The sequence below is a fragment of the Tenrec ecaudatus genome, chromosome 9 (assembly GCF_050624435.1).
Source record: "Tenrec ecaudatus isolate mTenEca1 chromosome 9, mTenEca1.hap1, whole genome shotgun sequence".
Lineage (NCBI taxonomy): Eukaryota > Metazoa > Chordata > Mammalia > Afrosoricida > Tenrecidae > Tenrec > Tenrec ecaudatus.
This window is the reverse complement of record NC_134538.1, coordinates 91,896,904-91,918,269: the sequence shown is the minus strand read 5'-3', so window position 1 is coordinate 91,918,269 and position 21,366 is coordinate 91,896,904. Positions and strand designations below refer to the sequence as shown.

Here is a 21,366-nt window from a genome sequence, read left to right as displayed (position 1 = left end):
ACACCACTGATTTAAGAGGAGCCGTCATGGTGTAATAGTTATGTTTTGGGTTGCTAACCATGAGGTTGGCATTTTGAAACTACCATCTGCTTCAGGAGAAAGTTTGGGTTTTTACTCCTGAAAAGAGTCAAAATCTTGGAAACCTACAAGGGCAGTTTACCCTATCCTATAGAGTTGGCATCGATTTGATGGCAGCGAGTAAATATAAATCACACCCTACTAGTTTTTAATTGATTTTTATAGATAACTTAAATTGCTTAATTAGCCTGTAAATAGTTTGATGCATTCAACTATGCACTAATTAGACATTACTAAGAGAACATCTATAGATTTACCCCAAGCCATTGTAAAATATGAGTGCACATAAACCAACACAGGTTAGCTTTAATTGGCAGATCTTAACTGGGGGCAACTTCGACCCCAAGGAAAATCCAGCAATTGCAAAGTATGCTTCAGATGCTGCATATGGGATCGCCGGGTGCTACCAGCACCTACTGGGCTGAGTACAGAGATGCTGTTAAACAGACTGCAATACAGAGTTCAACCACCTCAATAATTGTCTATCCAAAGATGTCAGCTGTGAAAGCCTAGGTTAGATGCAAAGATCTCATTTCTGGACGTCTTCACTTATTCATGGATCAGTGACTGACATCAGAAGTAATATTCCAGCTGCTTTATGGCCTTTGTACTTGCTGTGCAGTGATGTGTGATATGGCTCTTCTATCATAGTTTTTAAAACTCCCACTAAACGACTCGATGGCACCATGCAGACCGGCTGACTTTCTTTTTCTTGGTGGGTCTGGGGTTCAGGGGAGATGCTGATAGAGGATACCACTTAGTTGTTAGTGATTCTTCACAAGGTGAATTGTGATAGTGAAAACTTGAACTTTGAATGTAGGGAGTGGTCAACTCTGCCATCTTGCTGGGTATAATGACCCTGTTAGACAGTACCCTCAGGAAGGGAACCCAGGAGATAAAGGCGCTATAGCAAAGTGTGGCAAAGAAATTAGATGGTGCCCAGCTATCAGAAAAAACAGCATCTGGGATCTTAAAGTCTTGTCTCCAAACAAGGAGCCATCTGTATGAGATGTCAACTAGATCCACTTGGAAGAATCCCACCATCAGCAGTCACCAAAGGATTGTGAATCATGTAATCCGAAGTTGAAGGATGGATTAGTATCAGACCCTACATTCTGAGAATCCAGTTTGCAGAAGGCTATGGATGACAGCGGGAGCCAGGATTCATTTGTGGGAACTACACAGGAAATAAGCCTCTGGTGGCCTCCCTCTCTCCACAGTTGAGGAACGGGAGGGAAGTGGCTACTACGCACAGTGCATCGGGAGAGGGGCAAAGAAGGTCAAAGGCAAAGATCTGCCTTGAACAGTTGAGACGTTGTCAGTTGATCCCCACCCTGATGCACACTGGACCTGATCTGATTTTCAACTTTTCTGTATTTCTGGTTTGTTTTACTATTGTTTGTTCATATTAGGGTATATCTCAGAGGTGTTATGGCGTTGAAGGCCATCTTCATGAAGTTGTATTACAGTATATGTTTTTATGTGTTCCTATATATGAAACCTAGGATTGATGAGTCTTTGGGAACAGCAAGAAGAATACGGATTTGGGGTGGGGGAGGTACATTGAGGGTCTTGGGGGTGTAATTGAAGATAATGTCAAGGAGTCCAGGAAGAAAAATAATATTTGAAAACTGATTGTGAAAGCAATTATTCTATTCTGCTTGACATGATTGAAGTATGGAATGATATATGTATTAACTCCCAATAAATGATGATAGATAGATAGATAGATAGATAGATAGATAGATAGATAGATAGATAGATAGATAGATAAAAGGAGCCATTGCAGAAGAGAAAGAGGACTCTCACTACCATTAAAAAAAATAAGAGCTAGGTAGATTCCAAGATGAAAGTGGTATATTCTTGCAGATTCTAAGGGGTGCGCTTTTCAGGGTTGTTGTCTTCCCATCCTGGCCTGGCCTCCAAATGCATCAGCGGTGCTGACTGTGCTTCACCAATCTCTGCGACATCTACTATCTGTCCTGCTGTCCCCCTCTGGTGAAAGTAGGCCGTTCTTCTCAGCTGGGAAATCAATCAGAACTTCTTGAGTACAATTTGGTTTTAAACTTTTCTTGACTGTTGAAATGAGTGATGCATACCCAACAGCTGCATCTTTATCTCCACAAATGTGTTTGGCTGATCGTCAGGTAACGAGGTATTCCAGAAGCTTGCTTGTCCATCATCCTATCCCTATTGACCACACTTTCTATTGAATTCCCATGATATATATAGTGGTGGTCAAGGAATCAGTGATAAAAGAAATGAAGAAAGATATATACATTAGAGCGTCTATAATAAGAAAAAAACACAACATGCATAAGATCACTACTGTCAGTGTGCAGGGTAGGAGGTTAAAGGATCACTTCATAGAAAGAGTAAAATTCAACTCATCCTTCAATGAAACATAAAAACAACAAACAGAAAAGGCATACAATCAAATAGAATTCTGGATACAGAGAGGTTCAGAAAACTATATACTTTAAGAAAGACATGAACAGCTAAATAAGTACCCCCCACCCCGAAAAAATAAAAACAACTCCCTGCCATCAAGCTTATTTTAATTCATAGCAAACCTAAACAGCGTTTCCTGGCTGTAAATCTTTATGGGGAAATTGAACCTGAACGTTCTCTTGTTGGATGGCTGATAGATTCGAGCCGTCATCTTTACAGGGAGCATCCCACCCTGACTGCACAGCACCACCGGGGCTCCTCAGAGAGGACAGATACCGCAAACAGAGATCAGTTTCCATTGGAGGAAATTTTTAAAGTCTGGATGCACAGGACAGACTATTTGCCTGCCATCCACAGTCCTCCTTAAAGGTATGGATGCAAGAGAGACAAAGAGAAAAGAGAGAGAGATTTTTAACCAAAGCAGACAAGTATTTTAGTTACGGGCCTTGGAAAACAAACTTCTGGGTAAGAAAATGCCATGAATAATTTAATTTGACCACAACCTCAAAGGAATATATGTGAATTTTGTTAAGTTTCTCTAGAACAATAAAAACTCTGGAGCCACCAATTTAATAAAATAAGATGTTGCAAAATAGAAACACTCTGAATTCAAACAGCTGCAGTGAAGGCCATTCCTAAACTACATATTAGTGGATATATATTAATGAGTAAGCATAATACAATATTTCAACTATTATAATAAAATGAGGTGAAATTACATACTTTGGATCAAATCATTTACTCAAATTGGTGTTGGGGGCTGTGGAGTCTGTTCTTTCTGATTCTTCACAATCCCAGGCACAACAAAACCAGACCCTGCCGGCTCCTATAGCAGCCGCACCGCCAGGGCCATCTTGGAGAGGAGCTTCCTCTGTACCCACGTCCTTTGCCTTTACCAAGCATCGAGGTTCCTTCCCAGGACAAGTGTCTCCTGAAAGCATGTGCAAAGGACGACAGACAGGATCTAACCAAGGAGCGTTCTGGTTGTGCGTCTTCCAAATCAGAAGATTGTTCTCTTTCTCCCGCTCTAGTTAGTACGGACTTATTCACTCAACTCACCTGGTAAGGATTGAATAAGACACTCTATGTGCCCAAACCGATTTATTTTTCTTCTTAAGTACATTTGTAATATATGTAAAGTCAGTTATTACATGGCATTAGAAGAATATATATATATTTGTTACCAACAAATGACTTTTTTGTTGCTCGCTCTGGGTCAAAATGGTACAAAGTTCTGGGTAGGAATCACCTCATTCCTAACTAGACAAGTTTGTAGAAGATAATTTTTATAAATTAACTATTTGGCCTCTTTAGGAAGAAAATGACATTTCAGAAAAAAAATATCTAGGTTCCTTCATCTGGCATCCTATTTTAAAATCTGAATAACCAATTATAATCACAAAGTGTGATTAACATTATTAAGGATTACATGAATGTAATTAATAACATTCTGAGGAAGTAGGTGGCCTAACAACAGATATTCTCTGTTTACCTCTAGAAAAACTGATCAACAAATCTGACTAAAATCCCAGAAGACGGCATGTTCTTCAGAGAGTTTCTGCTGTATATGTACTTGTGTTGACACACATGCCTCATGCACTCCCTGGTGAATACCGTGGACTACTCCAAAGGCAGAAGAGCAGAGCATTCGAAATGCCCCTTCACTTTTCTTGCACTGTATTCTAGTGTTCAGCTTTTTTAAAAAATGAAAAATTCACTATCTTCAAACGAATTTATCATTATTAAAATGATGCATCAAAATTTGACAGGATATTGCAAAGTTGCTGTGGTCCTGTTTGCTCTGTTTCTTTTATTTCAGCTTCTCCTAATTTATCTTGTGCTCTTTCGTTCTATCTTTCTCTCGTTCTTTCTTTCTTTCTGCTTGGATGCTCTGTTGGACTAGGAGGAGTGTGCCAGACACTGACTGAGTTCGGTTAGGCCTGTAGCAAAAAGCACGCATCCCGACACTGGGCACAACCTTGAGGGCATCCAGGGGAAGTGAAGTAGGTGTCAGAGAAGAGCTTCAGAAAAGCCACGGCGTGCCTCCCACCCACAAACACCAAAGACTTGTTATACCCTGCTTGGCATTGTGGTTGCACAAAACAATAATTACATGATGTGTGCAGGAAGCAGGAAGGAGCGGATAAGTAAGATTTGCGAAAGGCCCTACAGTCTGTTTGCTCAGAGTATAGATCAGCATTCCTCACTAGTCCCACTGCTTTTATTATAGAAATGAAACATTGGGCTGAACATACTTTTGTGATTTAAGGGCACTGTAACAGCGCAAACGTTAAGTAACACGGGTCTTCTTCTCCAGAATATGTTACTTTAGGAAGCAGGAGCCACTGTGGTATTCTTACAGAGAGAAACGGAGTCATGGTGTTTCCGGCTACACGTCTTCTGTTGCTTCATTTTGCTCTTAGGACAAACTAGGAAACAGGCAACTAAACAGGCATTCGGGGGGCTGGGGGGCAGTCAGGGCACCGAGGAAGCAGGCTTCCGTGTGCATGTGCAGAGGCAGCTGCTCATGCCCCTCACAGGGTGCTGACGCTTCCATCTTGGAGTTCTTGCCATTGCCACAGCTTGAGCCGGAAAGTCTTTTACATTTCTCTCTATGAAGCATGTGACTAAAAACTTGTAAATTAATACAAAGGTCAGATTTAGGTTTTCTTGTGCCCAAACTGTCTCATACACACAAAATGTCCCTGCCATTGAATTAATTCTGACTCATTGTAACCCTGGAGGACAGAGTAGACCTATCTGTGTGAGTTTCTGACACTGTGTACCTCGACAGGAGGAGAAAGCCAGATTCCTCTCCTGTGGAGCGGCTAGTGGTTTCCAACCGCTGACCTTGTGGGTAGCAGCCCCGTGCACAACCCACTACAGCACCCAGACACCTGTAAACTGTAGCTATGGAACATCTATCTTTATGGCATTGAAAGTGTCAAATGAATTCTAAGAAGCTGATTTCCATTATAGATGTTAAGCAATGATGATAATTACAATAATTATTGTCTTCATTTATAACTTCGCCTCACACCACTCCACCCCAACGCCTTCCTTCACTCCGCCACAGATGATTTGTGTTGGTCTCTCTGAAAGAAGTTTTCTCGTGAGACTTTCACACGTCATTCCTTTTGGATGATTCTTTAAATAGTGAATTCCTGATTACTCTTCTGGACTCTAGAGAAGAGATGCATGATCACTGCCTTCTTCCTCCAGACACATTCGCTTCCCACGGCTTTCCTGCACATGCCCTGAGAACCATTACCATGATGCTAATGCTGGGTTTCTGCATTTGTCACTGTTTTATCCTCAGTTAGAAAATGTATTTCTGGAGAATGGAAACCTTAGTTGCTGACTTCCGCTCCTACATTCAGTGACTGTATCATGAGAGATAGTTAATAATCATGCAGTCCAAAACTAGTGAACTCATTAGAGGGGCCTGGATAAAGTGGGAGGAAAATGTGCCAAAAACGCTCAACATGATTTTTTTAAATGACCAGGCTCATCAGTCGGCTAGAGCCTGGCGGACACCCTGGCACTATGGTCATCAGTCACACTTCAGTTCTGGGGCTCAACTCACTACTCAGCTTTCAAACCAACAAGACACAGGTCTGTACGGTGAGCAACCATCCTGGGGAGGGACCTCACCTTAGAAAAATCAACTATTCAAGGTCCAAAAGGTAGCAAGGACAAGATTTTCCCAAGGACTATGTTCAGAAGGCAGGTACCTAATGAAAATGAGAATGGGGGGAAAGTGAGATAAGGAATGTTACAACTGGGGATTGTAAAAAATGAAACAGAATCTGTAGAAATTGTTGAAAGGAAAGCTGATTGCTCTGTAAATCTTCATTCAATTCACAATAAAAAATTAATACAAAGTAAATCAAAAGAGTATGGAAAAGTTCTACTTCTACATATAGAGTCACTGAGAGCTGGAATCAACCAAGTAGATGGATGAATGGATTGATTGATAGATAATAGATGGAAAGATGGGTAGATAGATAGATAGATGATAGATAGGAGAAATAAAAGTATTTTTAAAGGCAGTTATGAAAAATTATGAATTAAGGCATTAATGCATGGTTAACCATATCTTCTTATTTATAAACTTAAAAATTTCTCTCAACCCTCATCATAGTATTAAGTATTTTTCAACATTTGTTGGGATTTCAGAAGAAACTGGAGCATAATCTTGTATCACTGTCTACCAGCCTAATGTATCTCTGGATTTTACCATCTTCAGTGTTGGTAAAACTACACGTGGCCATCCACTTCAACTCATGGATCCCAGGGTGTCTGAAGAAAGCTGTCTCAGAATCGCTTTCCTGGCTTATTTTTTCACAAGTAGGTCACCAAGACTTTTTCACAGGGAGCCTCTATGTAATCTCGAACTGCAAACGTTTTCATTAGCAACCAGTGTGCTAAACATTTGCAATACCAACTGAGTCACCAAAGCAGGGATTGCTTAAGAAATACAAAAGGAAATATACCAAGTATTACCAATCCTGCTAATAAAGTCTCATAATTTAAGCATCAGTGAAATGTGCGCATGATGAAAAAGGTGAGCCTCCCTGGCCCAGTCAGACCCTTCTTTACCTTGTACCCACCCTTTTCATATATTTGGTAAACAGCTAAAGTTTGAGATAGGTATTCATTTTATCCCTACGATTTGTCTCAAGAATTTTACGTAAATAATTACAATACGCATAGTCATTTTCTTCCTCTGGCTTTAACAAGAGACTTTATTTTCTATTCACTTCAATAAAATATTTTTTCTATTGTGCACTGAGCAGCTCCACACCCACACTGATGTGCCCTAGAGGTTCCTGGATTTCAATAGTGAAGACTTTGTCTTTTTTAATATGCTCTTTCCGTAGTGGGGAGGGCAAACCCACTAAGAAGAAAAAAAATATTAGACTGCATGGCATTTTGCATTTGTCTATAAAAGGCAAAGGTTGAAATCCTACCAGATAAAATTGTCACTGAAAAAGCTGGAAAACACTAAATCTACTGTTATCTAGTTGATTCCAACTAATAACAGCCCTACCTGGGGTTTCCCAGTCTGGAGAGCTTTATAAAAGGCATGGTTGAGATATCTCATAAACAAGGTTATCAGAACAGGCAAAAATGAAGAGGCAAGCCATTTCTGAATTGAAAGCTAAATTAGAAATAACACAACAAATAACACTTTAAGAAGATGAAAACTAAAACAATTTAAAACTCAAAAAGAAATTACGGTATTCAATTTTAAGAGGAACTATTATCTATAGAAGATTAGCAAATAGATACATAAAACCTTCAAGCAACAAGAGTCTCTGGAGAAAACGAAACCAACAGACCATAAAAATACTCCAATCAGTAATGCCATAAAAATCACCGCAATTGAAATAATTGAAACTACATAATAGAAGGATATATTGTGCACCTAAAAAAACAATCCTAAGTGATCAATATTTTTAAAATATTTTAGTAAAGAATTAAACTTTAAAAAGAAAAAAATGGTTGTATATTCAGGCAAAGAAACCAGGTCACTCATAATACAATGAGTATGAGATTTTCATCACAAGTCTTTGATCAAATACTTAATGACAAAGGCAATGAGTTGATATATTCCATATTCTCAAGGAAAAAAAGAATCAAAATCAAGAGGTTTAGCTAGCAAAAAATCCATGAAACCACAGAAAAGAAATGCATTCACTTACAAGAACTCAATAAATATTATGTTCTGGAGCTCTCACAAGAAAATCTTCAGGGGCTAGTTTCAGTGACTTGAGTGACATGACTTGAGATATATCAATATAAGTGCAGAGTTTCAGTAAAACTCCTTCAATCTTGCATCCTACTGGCTCCCATATTAATTAATTAAGCATGAATGAGATTATCCGAGAGTAGCTGACTATTATTTCAAAGTCGGAGAAGTGATTCAGTGGCTCTAGGAAATTGCCAGGGGTTAAAATGTCTTTCAGGATGCAAGTGTGAAACTGAGACACAAAACAGGAGTAGATTCTTAGCAAGTGCACTTGAAAACAGAAAGTGCTAAATTTACCAAAGATGGAGGAGAAATATATAAAAGGTCTATGGCTAAAAACAGCAGAGGAGAAAAGATAAGAGTAAAATCTTGAAGTCTAAGAGATAGCTGAGATGGTTGCAATCCTCTCAGTTTGGCATTGCTGCTCCTAATGCTCGGGGGAATTTCACGCTGACTCTACAAAGGAGTTTACTAGGAGCCTTCCTGGTGTTGTGGCTACAGGTTGGGCTGCAAGGTCAGATTGTCAAGGTCAGCAGTTCCAAACCACCAGCCTCTCTGCAGAAGAAAGATGAAGTATTATGCTCCCTCATAAAGTCTTAGAGACTCACTGGGGCTCACGCTGCCCTTTAAGGTCACTGTGAATCAGAATTGACTGGGTGACAATGGGTAGTGGTGATGGTGATTGTTGAGTAAATTGTTATGTATCCCAAAACTCACTCATTGCCGTGGGATCAATGACAACTCACCGCCACTGTCTGGGCAGTCGAAGTGCCCCTATGAGATTCCTAGACTGTAACTGTGAACAGGAGTGAAAAGTCCCATCTTTCTCTTGAGAAGTGGTTTACGGTTTTGAACTACCAACCTTGCTGATCGAAGGCCTACATGTAAACACTACCCCACCAAGGCTCCTTACATTTCCCAAGAATCTATCATTTTTTGTGGATCCAGTACAACACTGAGTTGGGGTCCAAACGGTTTCTGCTACCTACCATCGTCAATCAACGTAACTTATTGAAAATTCATAATCATGAGTATCCAAAACACAAATTCACTGCTATAGAGTTGATTCTGATTTATAGTGAGCCTCCAGAGCGGGCAAGAACTACCCTTACGGGATTCCAAGAGTCAGTCAACCCCTGTTGGAAGAGATAGTGTCATCATTCCCCCACAGAGCAGCTAGAAGTCTCAAATTGCTGTCACTTAGCAGCCTGGCATGCCACTCCCTACCCCACCAGGACTTTGACCAATTTTTAGGACCCTTTGTACCAAGTAAGAAATTACTACACACCAGATGGTTTTCTAAGCACTTTAAAAATATTAGCCTACTTAAACTATCTTACTTTACCCTCCCAATAACAAACAACAAGAAACATTCCAATAACTCTATAATGCAGATGATTTTACCATTTACAGATTAAGAAATTGGGAATAAAGTTTGGATCTAAGCCAGGGCAATTGTACATGTGAGCTTGCTCTCCTTATTACAGTATCATGACAAAATTACACAGCTAAGAAAAACAAGTGTTTCTCCCTCTGCTTTGGACTAGAATTATAACATGTTTGTTATTAACAACTCATCACATGCTGATCATAAGCTATGTTTGGCAGTTATATATTTTCATGAAAACTGGAAAAAAGAATTATAATTTATTAAAATCATTTGGACAAGCAAAATATTTCAAAACCCATGGTTATCATAAAAAGGAATAAAAGAGGGCCTTTCATGGTAAAAGAGCTGTAAATCATTCCTCTAGAACCTGACACACTTATGTCTTCTTCCCTGTGCTCAGACCCAATATTGGATAGGAGTTTTGTTGGAAAGTCAACTGGCTGCGGCTCTAAAGACAAGTCTAATTCTCAGCCCAGAGAGAGCATGTGCTGCACAGGCCTTCCTAAAACAAGTCACACTGAATGGGACTATGAATTACAAGTGAAATGAGACTTGGCAGGTGGAGATGGGAGCTGCTGGAGCAGAACATGTGAGGACGATACCTGGAGGGTGGAGGGAGGGTGGGGTAGAAAGGAGGAACCAATTACAAGGATCCACATAGAACCTCCTCCCTGGGGGATGGACAACAGAAAAGTGGGTGAAGGGAGACGTCAGACAGGGCAAGATATGACAAAATAATAATTTATAAATTATCTAGGGTTCATGAGGGAGGGGGTAACGGGGAGGAAGGGCAAAAAATGAGGAGCTGATGTGAGGGGCTTACGTGGAGAGTAAATGTTTTGAGAATGATGAGGGCAATGAATGTACAGACGTGCTTTACACAATTGATGTATGTATGGACTGTGATAAGAGTTCTATAAGCCCCTAAACAACGATTTTTTTTAAAAAGGGATCAAATATATTCAAGTCATAGGTGTTGGCACATCAAAAGACTTTTTTTATCAAGTTGAAATGATAAAAAGCCAAGCTTAATAAATTTCTACATTTTCTTCTTTATACTCTAAGCTGTGGCAACTAAATAAAGTTTATTAATGTCAGTATTCAAATATTTACCTTAAATTCATTTCTTAACATTTCTTCAAGAAGACCAACATGTTCTCCATCTTCTTTTGTATCCTTAACTATGCAAATCTGTTGTGAAATCCGTTCTGAGATTTGCAAAGGGAAAGAAAAACAAAAGAACAAAGCAACAATGTTACACTTCAAACAGATTATGGAACCACATCCTAGGCAGCTGACACCTGTGCTGCTTCTAACTGTTGAACCAGAAAGGGGAGGTCGTGGCCCCAGGCGAAGCAGTGACCTGTACTGCACACTGGGATGCCCTTGACTCCTTTCAATTCCCCAAGGTCAGTAAAACTGTGTCTAAACCCTCTGGGGGAGAGTAAGTGGGCTCTGGTGCAGCCAATGGAAAGTGGGGATCCTGTGATACAATGAATGAAAAGGAGGAACGAGATGACAGTTCCTTGGCTCACCAATTCAACCCTTCCACATTTATAGAGAATCTTCCAGAATCAGATAGAGTCCCATCTCCGTCATATTTTCCCCCCTTTAGGCTACACCCTGTCTCCAATGTGCCGTCACTTTGTGCTCTGGCGGAGTACAGGGTTTTTCTTGTTATTTCTCTAGATTCAGCCCATTAAATCCAATACATTTCTGCTTATTTGAAAATTCTCACATCAAGTAAAAATGGCTCAGTGAACTGTCTTTAAATTTAGGAGCTTATTGTAGTTGTCCATTTTTAAAATATAAACTGTGCACGGTGAATGACACTTCTGGAATCCCTGGATGCCTTCGCTCAAAAGGTGTGTACCCTGAAAGACAAACATTTCCCCAGCTTCCGGTTATAGAGACATTCCATGGGATTAAAACAGTGACGAGTGTCAAGAAGAAGCTCCATATAAAAAGTTACTTTGCTGAATTTAGGGCTCTTCCTGGAGATAGATAGATGATAGATAGATAGATAGATAGATAGATAGATAGATAGATAGATAGATAGATAGATAGATAGATAGATAGATAAATTGATTTCGTAATGGTTAATGATTCCTCCGAGCAAAGCTGAGAACATTTAAAGCAAAACAAAACCAAAACCATCACATAATACTATTCGTGCTACCTCTTACCAAGAACATTATAGATCTAAGAGAGTGCTTTTAAGACCCAGAGGAGACTGCTGTCAAGTTGACTGCTCCTCATGGTGACCCTGTATGACAGAGTATAACTGGTGCATAGAGTTTCCCAGGCTCTCTAGCAGATAACCTACTCTTTCTCCAGCAGAAAAGTTTGACGGTTTGAACAAGCGACCTTTTGGTTAGTAGCCCAGTGTTTACCCCACGGTGCTAGGCACAAGGCTGTTTCCATGAATGATCTGCTTTAGTGATTCTAATTTTCATGCCAATCATACAAACACAAAATGTTTTTCTGTGGAACAAATTCAGAATTGTGTTACATTGAAATAAAGTAACTTGCCCAGATGTTTGGTTGGTTGGTAGTAAAAGCACTTAGATCCAACAGTGTTAGGTTCATTAGCACACAACTATTTACAGCGTGAGAATGAAACAAGAAGGGAGAAACAGCATCTAACATTTATTAAAGAACAAATGATGATTACGCATCAAACATTTTATATGAATGGTTCTAGTGCACTCACAGTCATTGTTCCACTTAAAATCTCCAAATAACAGTATTATTACTAAATATCATCATTCCTGCTTTTGCTCACAAGGGTATTTAAAACTCAAGTCATCCCAAACACATGTTTTCTGTCGTGCTGCGTATTTTGTAAGATTATTATAAAACGAAGAGGTGTTACCTTCATCTTCTTGCACCTTTGGGAGCACTGGTGGTGTTGGTGGCTATGAGATGGGTTACCAATCTTGGAAACCCTATGCAGTGTCGCTACCACGTCATAACTGATTCCACAGTGAGGGATTTTTGCTTTGGGGTTCTTGTGCCTTATAACTTTTTAAAAATTTGAAATATATGCACCCAAAGTAGTCCAAATGTGTTGAGGGGACGGAAGTCTCCATTTTGAACACAGGTCTGCTATTATTGCTACAGCATCTAAAGTCTAACTATCTTAGGACTCTTCATTTAGCTATAACATTCTGGCAAACTTTAAAATATCTAAGTTACACAATTCTGTTACAATTTAATGTAATTAAAAACACAAATGAATGGCAGCAATTGTAGCTAAGGAAAATCGTTTTGGCAAGAGACAAAACTAGTTGATGATATAAGCTAAAACTCTATACTGTGTTAGAGATAAATGACTTAGCAACTCACTAAAATTCAACCTGTCACTCCTCTCTCTTCATATATGAGGGAGTACCCCACAAAAATTTGGGAAAAGGCTCCACTGGTCAGATCTTTCATGGAACACATTTTTCCCAGTCAGCGAGCATCCAGCATCTCGCTCTTAGTACAATCAGTGGTATCTCCCTGGCAGGTTCTCTCTGGTCACTGAATTTTTTTGTGGAAGCAGTTTTGCTCGAATCTTATTTTTGTGATCGCCGATGCGGCTGTGAAATTTTGTTTCCTACTAGGGAAAAATGTCATAGAAACTGATGTGATGTTGAACATAGCTTATAAGGACAGCGCTATGGGAAAATTCAAGTGCACGAGTGTTTTTTTCATTTCAAAAAGAAGTGAAATGTTGATTGATAAGAAACCTTGTTCTGGACGTCCGTCAACTTCCCAAACAGACAGAAATGTTGACTCATAGTGCATTTGGAGTTTGTTCCACCAGGTCAGACTGTTAATCAAACTTTCTATTTATAGCTTCTGTAAAGATTGTGCAACAGTGTGTGACCAAAAAGGCCTGATTGTGACAGATGGGAAGACTGGTTTTGCCGCCATGACAATGCACCTGCTCATGCAGCCACATCAGTGCACCAGTTTGTGGTAAAAAACAGCATGCCTCTCTTGCCCCACGCACTTATTCACCTGACCTCCCTCCGCGTGACTTCCTCCTGCTTCTGCGAATGAAGAGGGACATGAAGGGACTGCAATTTAATGACATAGAAGAGGTGAAGAAAACGAGGAAAGTGATGTCAGTCTACCAACAGAGAGTTTGAAAAAATGTTTCCAGGATTGGAATTGCAGATTTGACCAGTGTATTAAGTGTAATGGAGAGTACTTTGAAGGTGATAAGGTTGTTTTGTAAAATTTAACTACATAGATTTGGGGTGGGGTGGGGGGTTCCAGGTTTTTGTTTTGTTTTGTGGCGTGCTCCCTTGTTAATTCATTGCTTTGCTTCTCTAGAGAATCCAGTCTAACACATCCCCCATATGCTGAGGTCTTTCCTAATACCTCTCAATGATTTACTATTTTCAGTGTAAACTTCTTGTACAGTGCTTAATAGATTTATTCTTAAGAGTTGGGGTTGTGTTTTTTATAATAGATGAAGCTGTCCACTCCCATGAAGATTTCAAAAGTCTCAAAAACTCACAAGAGCCATTTTACTCTCTGCCATAGGGTGGCTATGATTCAACATTGACTCAATAGCAGTGTGTTTTTGTTTTATTACAAACTGGTATTATTATTCACCATTCTATTATTACAATTTGTCCGGAGCCATGAGGCCCGGCCATTACTTGGAATTTATTAGGACTTGCCTGGAGCCGTGAGGCCCAGCCATTACTTGGAATTTATTAGCCTGAGCTCTGGGCATTCTTCTACCCCAGCCTAAGTGACAGAGCACTGCAGCTGTAAAGCTTGAGCAAACAAGGGGTGATGCTCTTTAGATAAGCATCCATGCCCTGCATCCCCTTGATTGGGCAAAAGATCGTCCTCCCCTATGCTTGCTTTGCGTGTACATGCCACTCCTCTGCGTACCTAATTGAAGACTGTAAGTCCTTACTGACTCATGGGCAGGGCACGCTCCCCTGAACTCTCTGATTGGCCTGTTGCTAAGGTAGCCTAATCTGCATGTGCAGCTGAGGCTCCCCCCCTTGGCTGGCCTTTATAAGCTGTGACTCTTTGTTCATTAAACAGGACTTGATCAGGATATTGTCTTGTCCTCATTCTCCGTGCCTCTTGTACCCCCCCAATTCCCACTCTCTCCTCCAGGACCCACGGTGAATGTCCCGTGGGACGGGACAACTATTCACTATTTTCTTCCTTATGTTCAGTTTTCCTAATGCCTTTAAAAAGATGTCTAAATAAAAAAAAGATGTCTAAATATTTAATCTGCTAATATTCCTAGTTTCTAATATTTATTTTTAAGGTTGTAACCACTTTTCCTCATTAAAAGCTTAACAATACTCAAATATTTTTGGTATTTTTCATTCAGTTTAAATTATTTCACTTTCAGTTTAAATCATCTTATATGATTAAAAGATTGCTTTCCATTTCACATTAAGACCTTTCCTAATTTCTCTAGATGAAATACAATTATATTGTGGCATAACAAATTGCCACAAATACAGTAGTTTAAAGCAACAACTATCAATTATTTCAAAATTCACCATTTTAGAAGAGAGATAGAGTGTGTGTGTGTGTGTGTGTGAATATATTGAAACAATAAAGTAAATGGGACTAAATGTAAATACTGGCAAATCTAGTTGAAAGAAATATGGAAATTGTTCATACTATTACTGGATCTTTTCTTTTACTTGATAATAGAGCCAAATGAAAAATAATCCACTCAAAAAAGACAAATTAGATTCAAGGGAAAAACATGAAGATATACTAATAGTAAGAAAATATCAAATTCAACCTTTGTCTTCACTAAATACCAAGTAAGAAAAGTGTAACTCAGAACTCAAATTCAAAGCAATGTAATGTCTTAAGTGGTGGGCACTGTGGATCTTTTCTCGTGTTGGTTTCTATACTGATAGCTGGAAAGACAGAATTGAAAAAAATGAAACCACAAGAGTAAAGTTCAAGTCATTGGAATCTGCTCAAGCCCATAGTACTTCAACTTATAAAGAGAAGGAGGGACAATCCAATATACTTTAAAATGCACTTTTCTGAAGAAGTACAGAGCACTTCACATTTTTGTATGATTAATTCTGGTCATTTTCTGAAAGCAAACAAATTATTTAACAACTTCCTGGAAGTCAATTATGAAATTAAAACAAAATTGGAAACATTTAGCCCCCTTAAACTGTTGTCCTTATAATGAATAAACCTTTTTTCAAAATCTCTAGAGGGTCAAATAAAAACAACAATAACACTGGGGAGAAGCATAAAATAATTTATACTCCAGGAATTCTGAATTTTCCAACACATTTAGACTTTGTTCTCCCCCAAAGGAGACCTAACAATGAACTAGAACAAGAATGGAGACAACGTTAAATAATATCTGACCTATCAGTTTAATGGCAAATGTTGGCCTTTGAGGTTTAGTTTCCATATTCACCTAGCTTTTAAACTATCTTTTCATTGTAAATTAGGTGAAGTTTACAGCTAAGACACTCAATTTTGTATTCAACGGTTTAAACCACTCAACAAATTCCCCACTAGTTTATCCTTAACCGATCCCTGATTTCTCTCTCCCCTTTTGGGGCCTGCTATCCTTCAATTCAACAAACAACAATCAACAGCCTAACCCACTGCTTATTTACAATGACTTTTTAATGTATTTTAAATAAATCTTTGTTCCATGAAGAAATGATGTTCAAATGAGCTGGGACAGAAATATTATATTATCGCGTCCTCTCGGATTTACAATGAATAACTCTTTATTTACTGATGGCATCTAAATGTCCCAGAACTCAATGGGGCAGAACACAAAATTCAAATTGGATATAACTCGAAGTCTACAAGTTTTATAATAAAATTTTAAGCATTAAAATTTATAAGCCCACAATTATTCGTTAATATTCTATCTTCATTCTGAAAAGCTCCTAAATGATGAAATCATGTGTACAGTTATAAATAAATAATTATTTACTAAAGAAATAGCATACAATTTGATTTTACTGGGCAATATCAATAAGCATTCTTTGTTAGATCACTAATAACCACTAATAATCCTAATAATCACAGGCATCCTCCCGTCTTTCATTCTATCCACAGTAACACAGCACTTGAGCCTTACACTTTGCATTTCCAATAACTCACACTAAGTGCAGTTGCCTGGAGGTATTGAAATCTATGAACTATTTAATCACGCTTTTTCTCAAAACCCTCAGAGAAAACTGATCCCTCATTCCTTTGTCTCATCACTCCCTTTCATATCAAAACTCACCCCCTATTAATTGACCCCATATTGTTGCCAGGCACTGTCTTAAGTCTGTCTTCCTAACTAGATTATAATCTCTGGGTTAATAACAAATAAACTATTATGGGGGTGGTGGTTAAAAACTTTACAAATGTTGAAAAATATGATGAAAGAAAATGTAATATTAAAAAACAACTAGTGACTTAGATAATGATAACAATCAAGTCAATAACTTGAAAACTGATAAAGAAAAATATTATGGCATTTCCCCTTTCCTATGTGATCTATCTCATTTGGTAACCAAATAATATGGGGGGACCAAATCACAATATGAGGGCAGGTGTTTCCTCATGGAAATGTCAATACTTATAAATGAAAATAAATTCATAGCACTAGAATATCAGGATTGTCAAGCTTCAAATGTAATAACAGATCTAAGCATTGAGGATCATGGCTGTTACCATCACAGAATGGCAGCTAGCCAGATTATTAACTCCTGATAATAAAGCAGACCACCTTCAGTCTTGCCAAAAGGATGGAAGAGACCCTAATCAAGTTTCGATAACTAGTTGTCAGTCTTCAGAGAACAAAAAAAGTACAGATTTGCACCGAGTATGAACTCATCAAAATCCACATGGAAACGAAAAATTTAAAGGTCAAATGTACTGGGTACTGATAACAAGAAAAATCATATGAAAATAAAAGGATAGGCAACCATAGATTAAATGATATTGAAAACAATTTTTAAGTTATCAAAAGTGAATTATAACATTTGTGGCAGCATATCCCTACTCCTACAAAGTTTAGTTATTCTTGTGAAGCACATTTGCTAATAACACATTCTCTACATTTATTTGAAAACGCTTTATTTCCCCTTCATGCCTGAAAGGACTGAAGGATAAAGAATATAAGGTTAAAGGGTTGTTTGTATAAAATTATTGTTCCATGTTTTCTGCCCTCCATTGTTTCTGATGAAAGACCAGTCAATTAAATGATTTAAATTATTTTCCCCTATAAATAATAAACCAAGAGGTAACTTATGATCAAGAACCAACAGTATTGGAGGAGAAAGTCCATGCCGTACTAAACGTATCAGACTAAAGAGGGCCACAGGAAGCAACAGAACCCCAAGTGAAATGTTGCAACTAACTGATGTAGCACTGAAAGCACTCATGCACCTATGCAAAACATGTGGGACAGGCCACCTGGCCAACTGACTAGAAGGGATCTACACTTGTACTCGTTCTAAAGAAAGGGGACCAAAGGGAATGCAAAAACCCTCCAACAATATCATTCAGCTCACGTGCAAGTAAAGGTTTGCTGAAGATCATGGCACAACTACAGTGGCAGCAGTACGCTGACAAGAAGCCACGAGGGGTGCAGGCTCCGTTCAGAAGAGGGCATGAAATGAGGGATATGCTTGCTACTGTCAGGTGAGTCTCGGCTGAGAGACAACAGTACCGGAAAGGGGTTAGCTTCTGCTTTATTGACTGTGCTAAGGCATTCCCTGTGTGGATCATAACAGACTATGGATGCACGTGGGTAGAATGGGAATTCCTGAACACTTCATTATGCTCATGTGAAATTTGGACATGGGCCAAGGGGCAGTTGTGAGAACAGAATAAGGGCATCCTGCATGTTTAAAATGAAGAAAGGTGTGTATCAGGGTTGTACACTTTTACCATATTAATTCGATCTGTATGCAGAGTAAGTAATCCAAGTAGCCGGATTGTATGAGGAAGGATTAGAGGAAGGTTCATTAACAACATGCACGGGATATGCAGATACCACCACCTTGGTGCTGAACCTGAGAAGGACTTGAAGCACTAGCAGTCAAGAGATCAAAGGATTAGTTGCACTGAGTAGATCTGCACGAGACCTCGTTAAGGCCCTAGCGGCTATAAGATGTTAAATACATCGATGTTGTTTGAGTACTAGGGTGGGCCTGACCCAGGCAATGGGGTTTTCAGTGAATAGGGAGAAATGAAGAAAAATCCATGCATCTGGATCGTGGTGCCAGAGAAGAATACGTAAAGAACGCCAAAAGTACAAACAAATGTGTCTTAGAAGCCCGGCCAGAACATTGCTTCGATGCGAGGATGCCCAGCCTTGTCTCACGGTCAGTCCCTGGCAAAGACATCGTGCTTGGTAAAGTAAAGGGGCAGTGACAAAGAGGAGGACCCCGAACAAGATGGATGGCGCAGTGGCTGCAGCCATGAACCCAAACACAGGGACGATTGTAAGGACGGCACAGGGGCAGGCAGGGTTTCATTCTGGGGCACATGGGATCGCTATGGGTCAGAGTTGGCTTGATGGGCCCTAACAACAACAGCAGGTACAGTATTTCTCTCTGGCTAATTTCTAGATTTTTATTTCTCTTTGGGTTTCCACATTGTAATTATGTGTCCAGCTGTAGACTTCTTGAGGCTCATTATGTTGGCTTTCATTGATCTAATTGAATCTTTGTTTCTACCAATTACTCCTCCGAATATTTCTTTTGTACAAATATTTCTCTATCTTATCTCTCTAGCCCTCATATAGCCTATTATTATTCATGGGTGCTAAGGTTCGGTTTTGAGGAGACGTATCTTTTTCCCAAATTGCATTTTACTCCTCAGATTTAAATTTTTCAATTGATCTACCTTCGATTTCATTGATTAATTGTTACATTTTTCAGTTCAAAATTTCCATTTGATTTTTCTCCTTATTTCATAACTCTCTTTTAAGACTTTCTTTTATTTCAAGAAGTATTTCTCTTTACTTGTAGCATTTTCTTAATCACTGTTCTAATAAGCTCCGGAGACCTTGTCAGGTAATTGGAACATCTGTGTTATCTAATCTGTCACATAAACGCAAAAACAGAATCACTGCGCAGTCGGTTCCGACTTATAGCAAAAGATCATGCTTTTTCTGCTCTGCTACAGAGTCACGGTCTCAAAAACTCAGAGGCAGCCCACCCTGTACAAAAGGATCATTATGAGTTGGCACAGACTCAACAGCAGTGGGTCTGGTTTTGTGGATTTATAGGACAGAGGAGAGTTGATCCTGTGGACTTTCAAGGCTACAAATCTTTACAGGAGGAGAAAGCCTCATTTTTCTCATGAAGAACAAATGGTGTCTTTGAACTGCTGACCTGTGGTTAGCAGCCCAATTCAAATCGCATTACACCACCGGGGCTCCTATATGTTACATAGCTAGCATCTATGAATTACGTTTTCCCATGTGAGTTTAGATATTCCAAATTCTTTGTAGGTCAAAACACCTTGAATTAAATCCTTTGATTTTGGAGCATATTCATTTAGATTACTTTTTGTCATAAAACTGTGTCTTATGTAAATCCTCTGGAGGAGAGTGATATTTTGCCTTAGCAAACCATCGACACAATTGGTCTCAGGCCACTTTCTGTGCATTGCGAGTCTAGTGTCAGCTCCATCTTTGTAAAGCTTTTGGCTGTGCCAGTTGAAGTGGGATCGGCGCTGCTGGGGGCTATCCAGTGGCCACTCTGTAGTCTGTGAAAGGATTTCTCCTCTGCTCAAGTTCTTCAAGTCTGTGGGAAAATGTTTAAGGTTTAATCCATGCATATGCAGCTCAAGGTTAAACCCACAGATTCATAAATAATTCTGTGAACTCCTGCTCACTCTCCTCTCTCCTGTACTTTCTGTTCCCCATTACGTCTCTTCTCAGTAGCCCTGCCAGAAAGCTGGGACTTTAGGTACCCCACCTGGTATGGCTACACCATCAGCCAGACACAGGGAGGGCAAAGAAAAGGACCTCAAGAGGTGCTTGCTACATCGCTTGGAATTCCACCCAGTGAAAGGGAAAGGTTCACTTTTCTCCTCATGCTGGATTCTTCCAGCCTCTTGTTGCACCACACTGTCAGCGCCATCAATATAACAACTGCTTGGGGGCTGAATCAGGAAAGAGAAGCATTTTTTTCTTAAAAGAACAAGAGCAATGCCTTCCTTCAGCACATACTTTGCGTGTCAGGAGGGTTTTTTCATGCTCCTCTGGCAGAATTAGAGGGCTTCTCTTAGAGTCCTGTCTACTGCAGTGTTCACATGCAGATTTTGAATTCCCTGGATCCAGGTCAGGTGATAGCAATAGGGGGAAAATAAAGTCAGTGGCAATTAGATGTTACTTCAAATTCTGGTTTTCTTTGCTAATTTGCCTCCTACTACTTATTCTGAACCCTCAGCTAGCTGCCCCGCGTGTTTTGTTGGGGATGGATAGTTCAGTCAATGGAAGAGGACGGAGCATGCTGACCCCTCATCGGAGCCCATTTAATAAACATAAAGTTTCTAAGCAAAAATAAATCATTTAATTGTAGTTTTTATTTTTTTTAAATATTTTTCTTCTTGTTACTTCTTACAATTTTGGCACCTTAGAGTCCATAGAACATGGTGTTAATGAAAATCTATTATGTGCCTTCCTGATCACATCACATGACTGGCATTGGCAGCA

The 21,366-nt window shown here is 39.3% G+C and overlaps 1 protein-coding gene across 1 annotated transcript in view; it reads right to left on the bottom strand.

Moving 5' to 3' along the window:
* CRPPA (CDP-L-ribitol pyrophosphorylase A) overlaps positions 1-21,366 on the bottom strand; it is a 304,763-nt gene that overhangs the window by 190,099 nt on the left and 93,298 nt on the right. Inside the window, exon 6 of the mRNA XM_075558343.1 lies at positions 10,788-10,882. Within this exon, the coding sequence (XP_075414458.1) occupies positions 10,788-10,882 (95 nt within the window). The remainder of the gene's footprint in view (positions 1-10,787; positions 10,883-21,366) is intronic.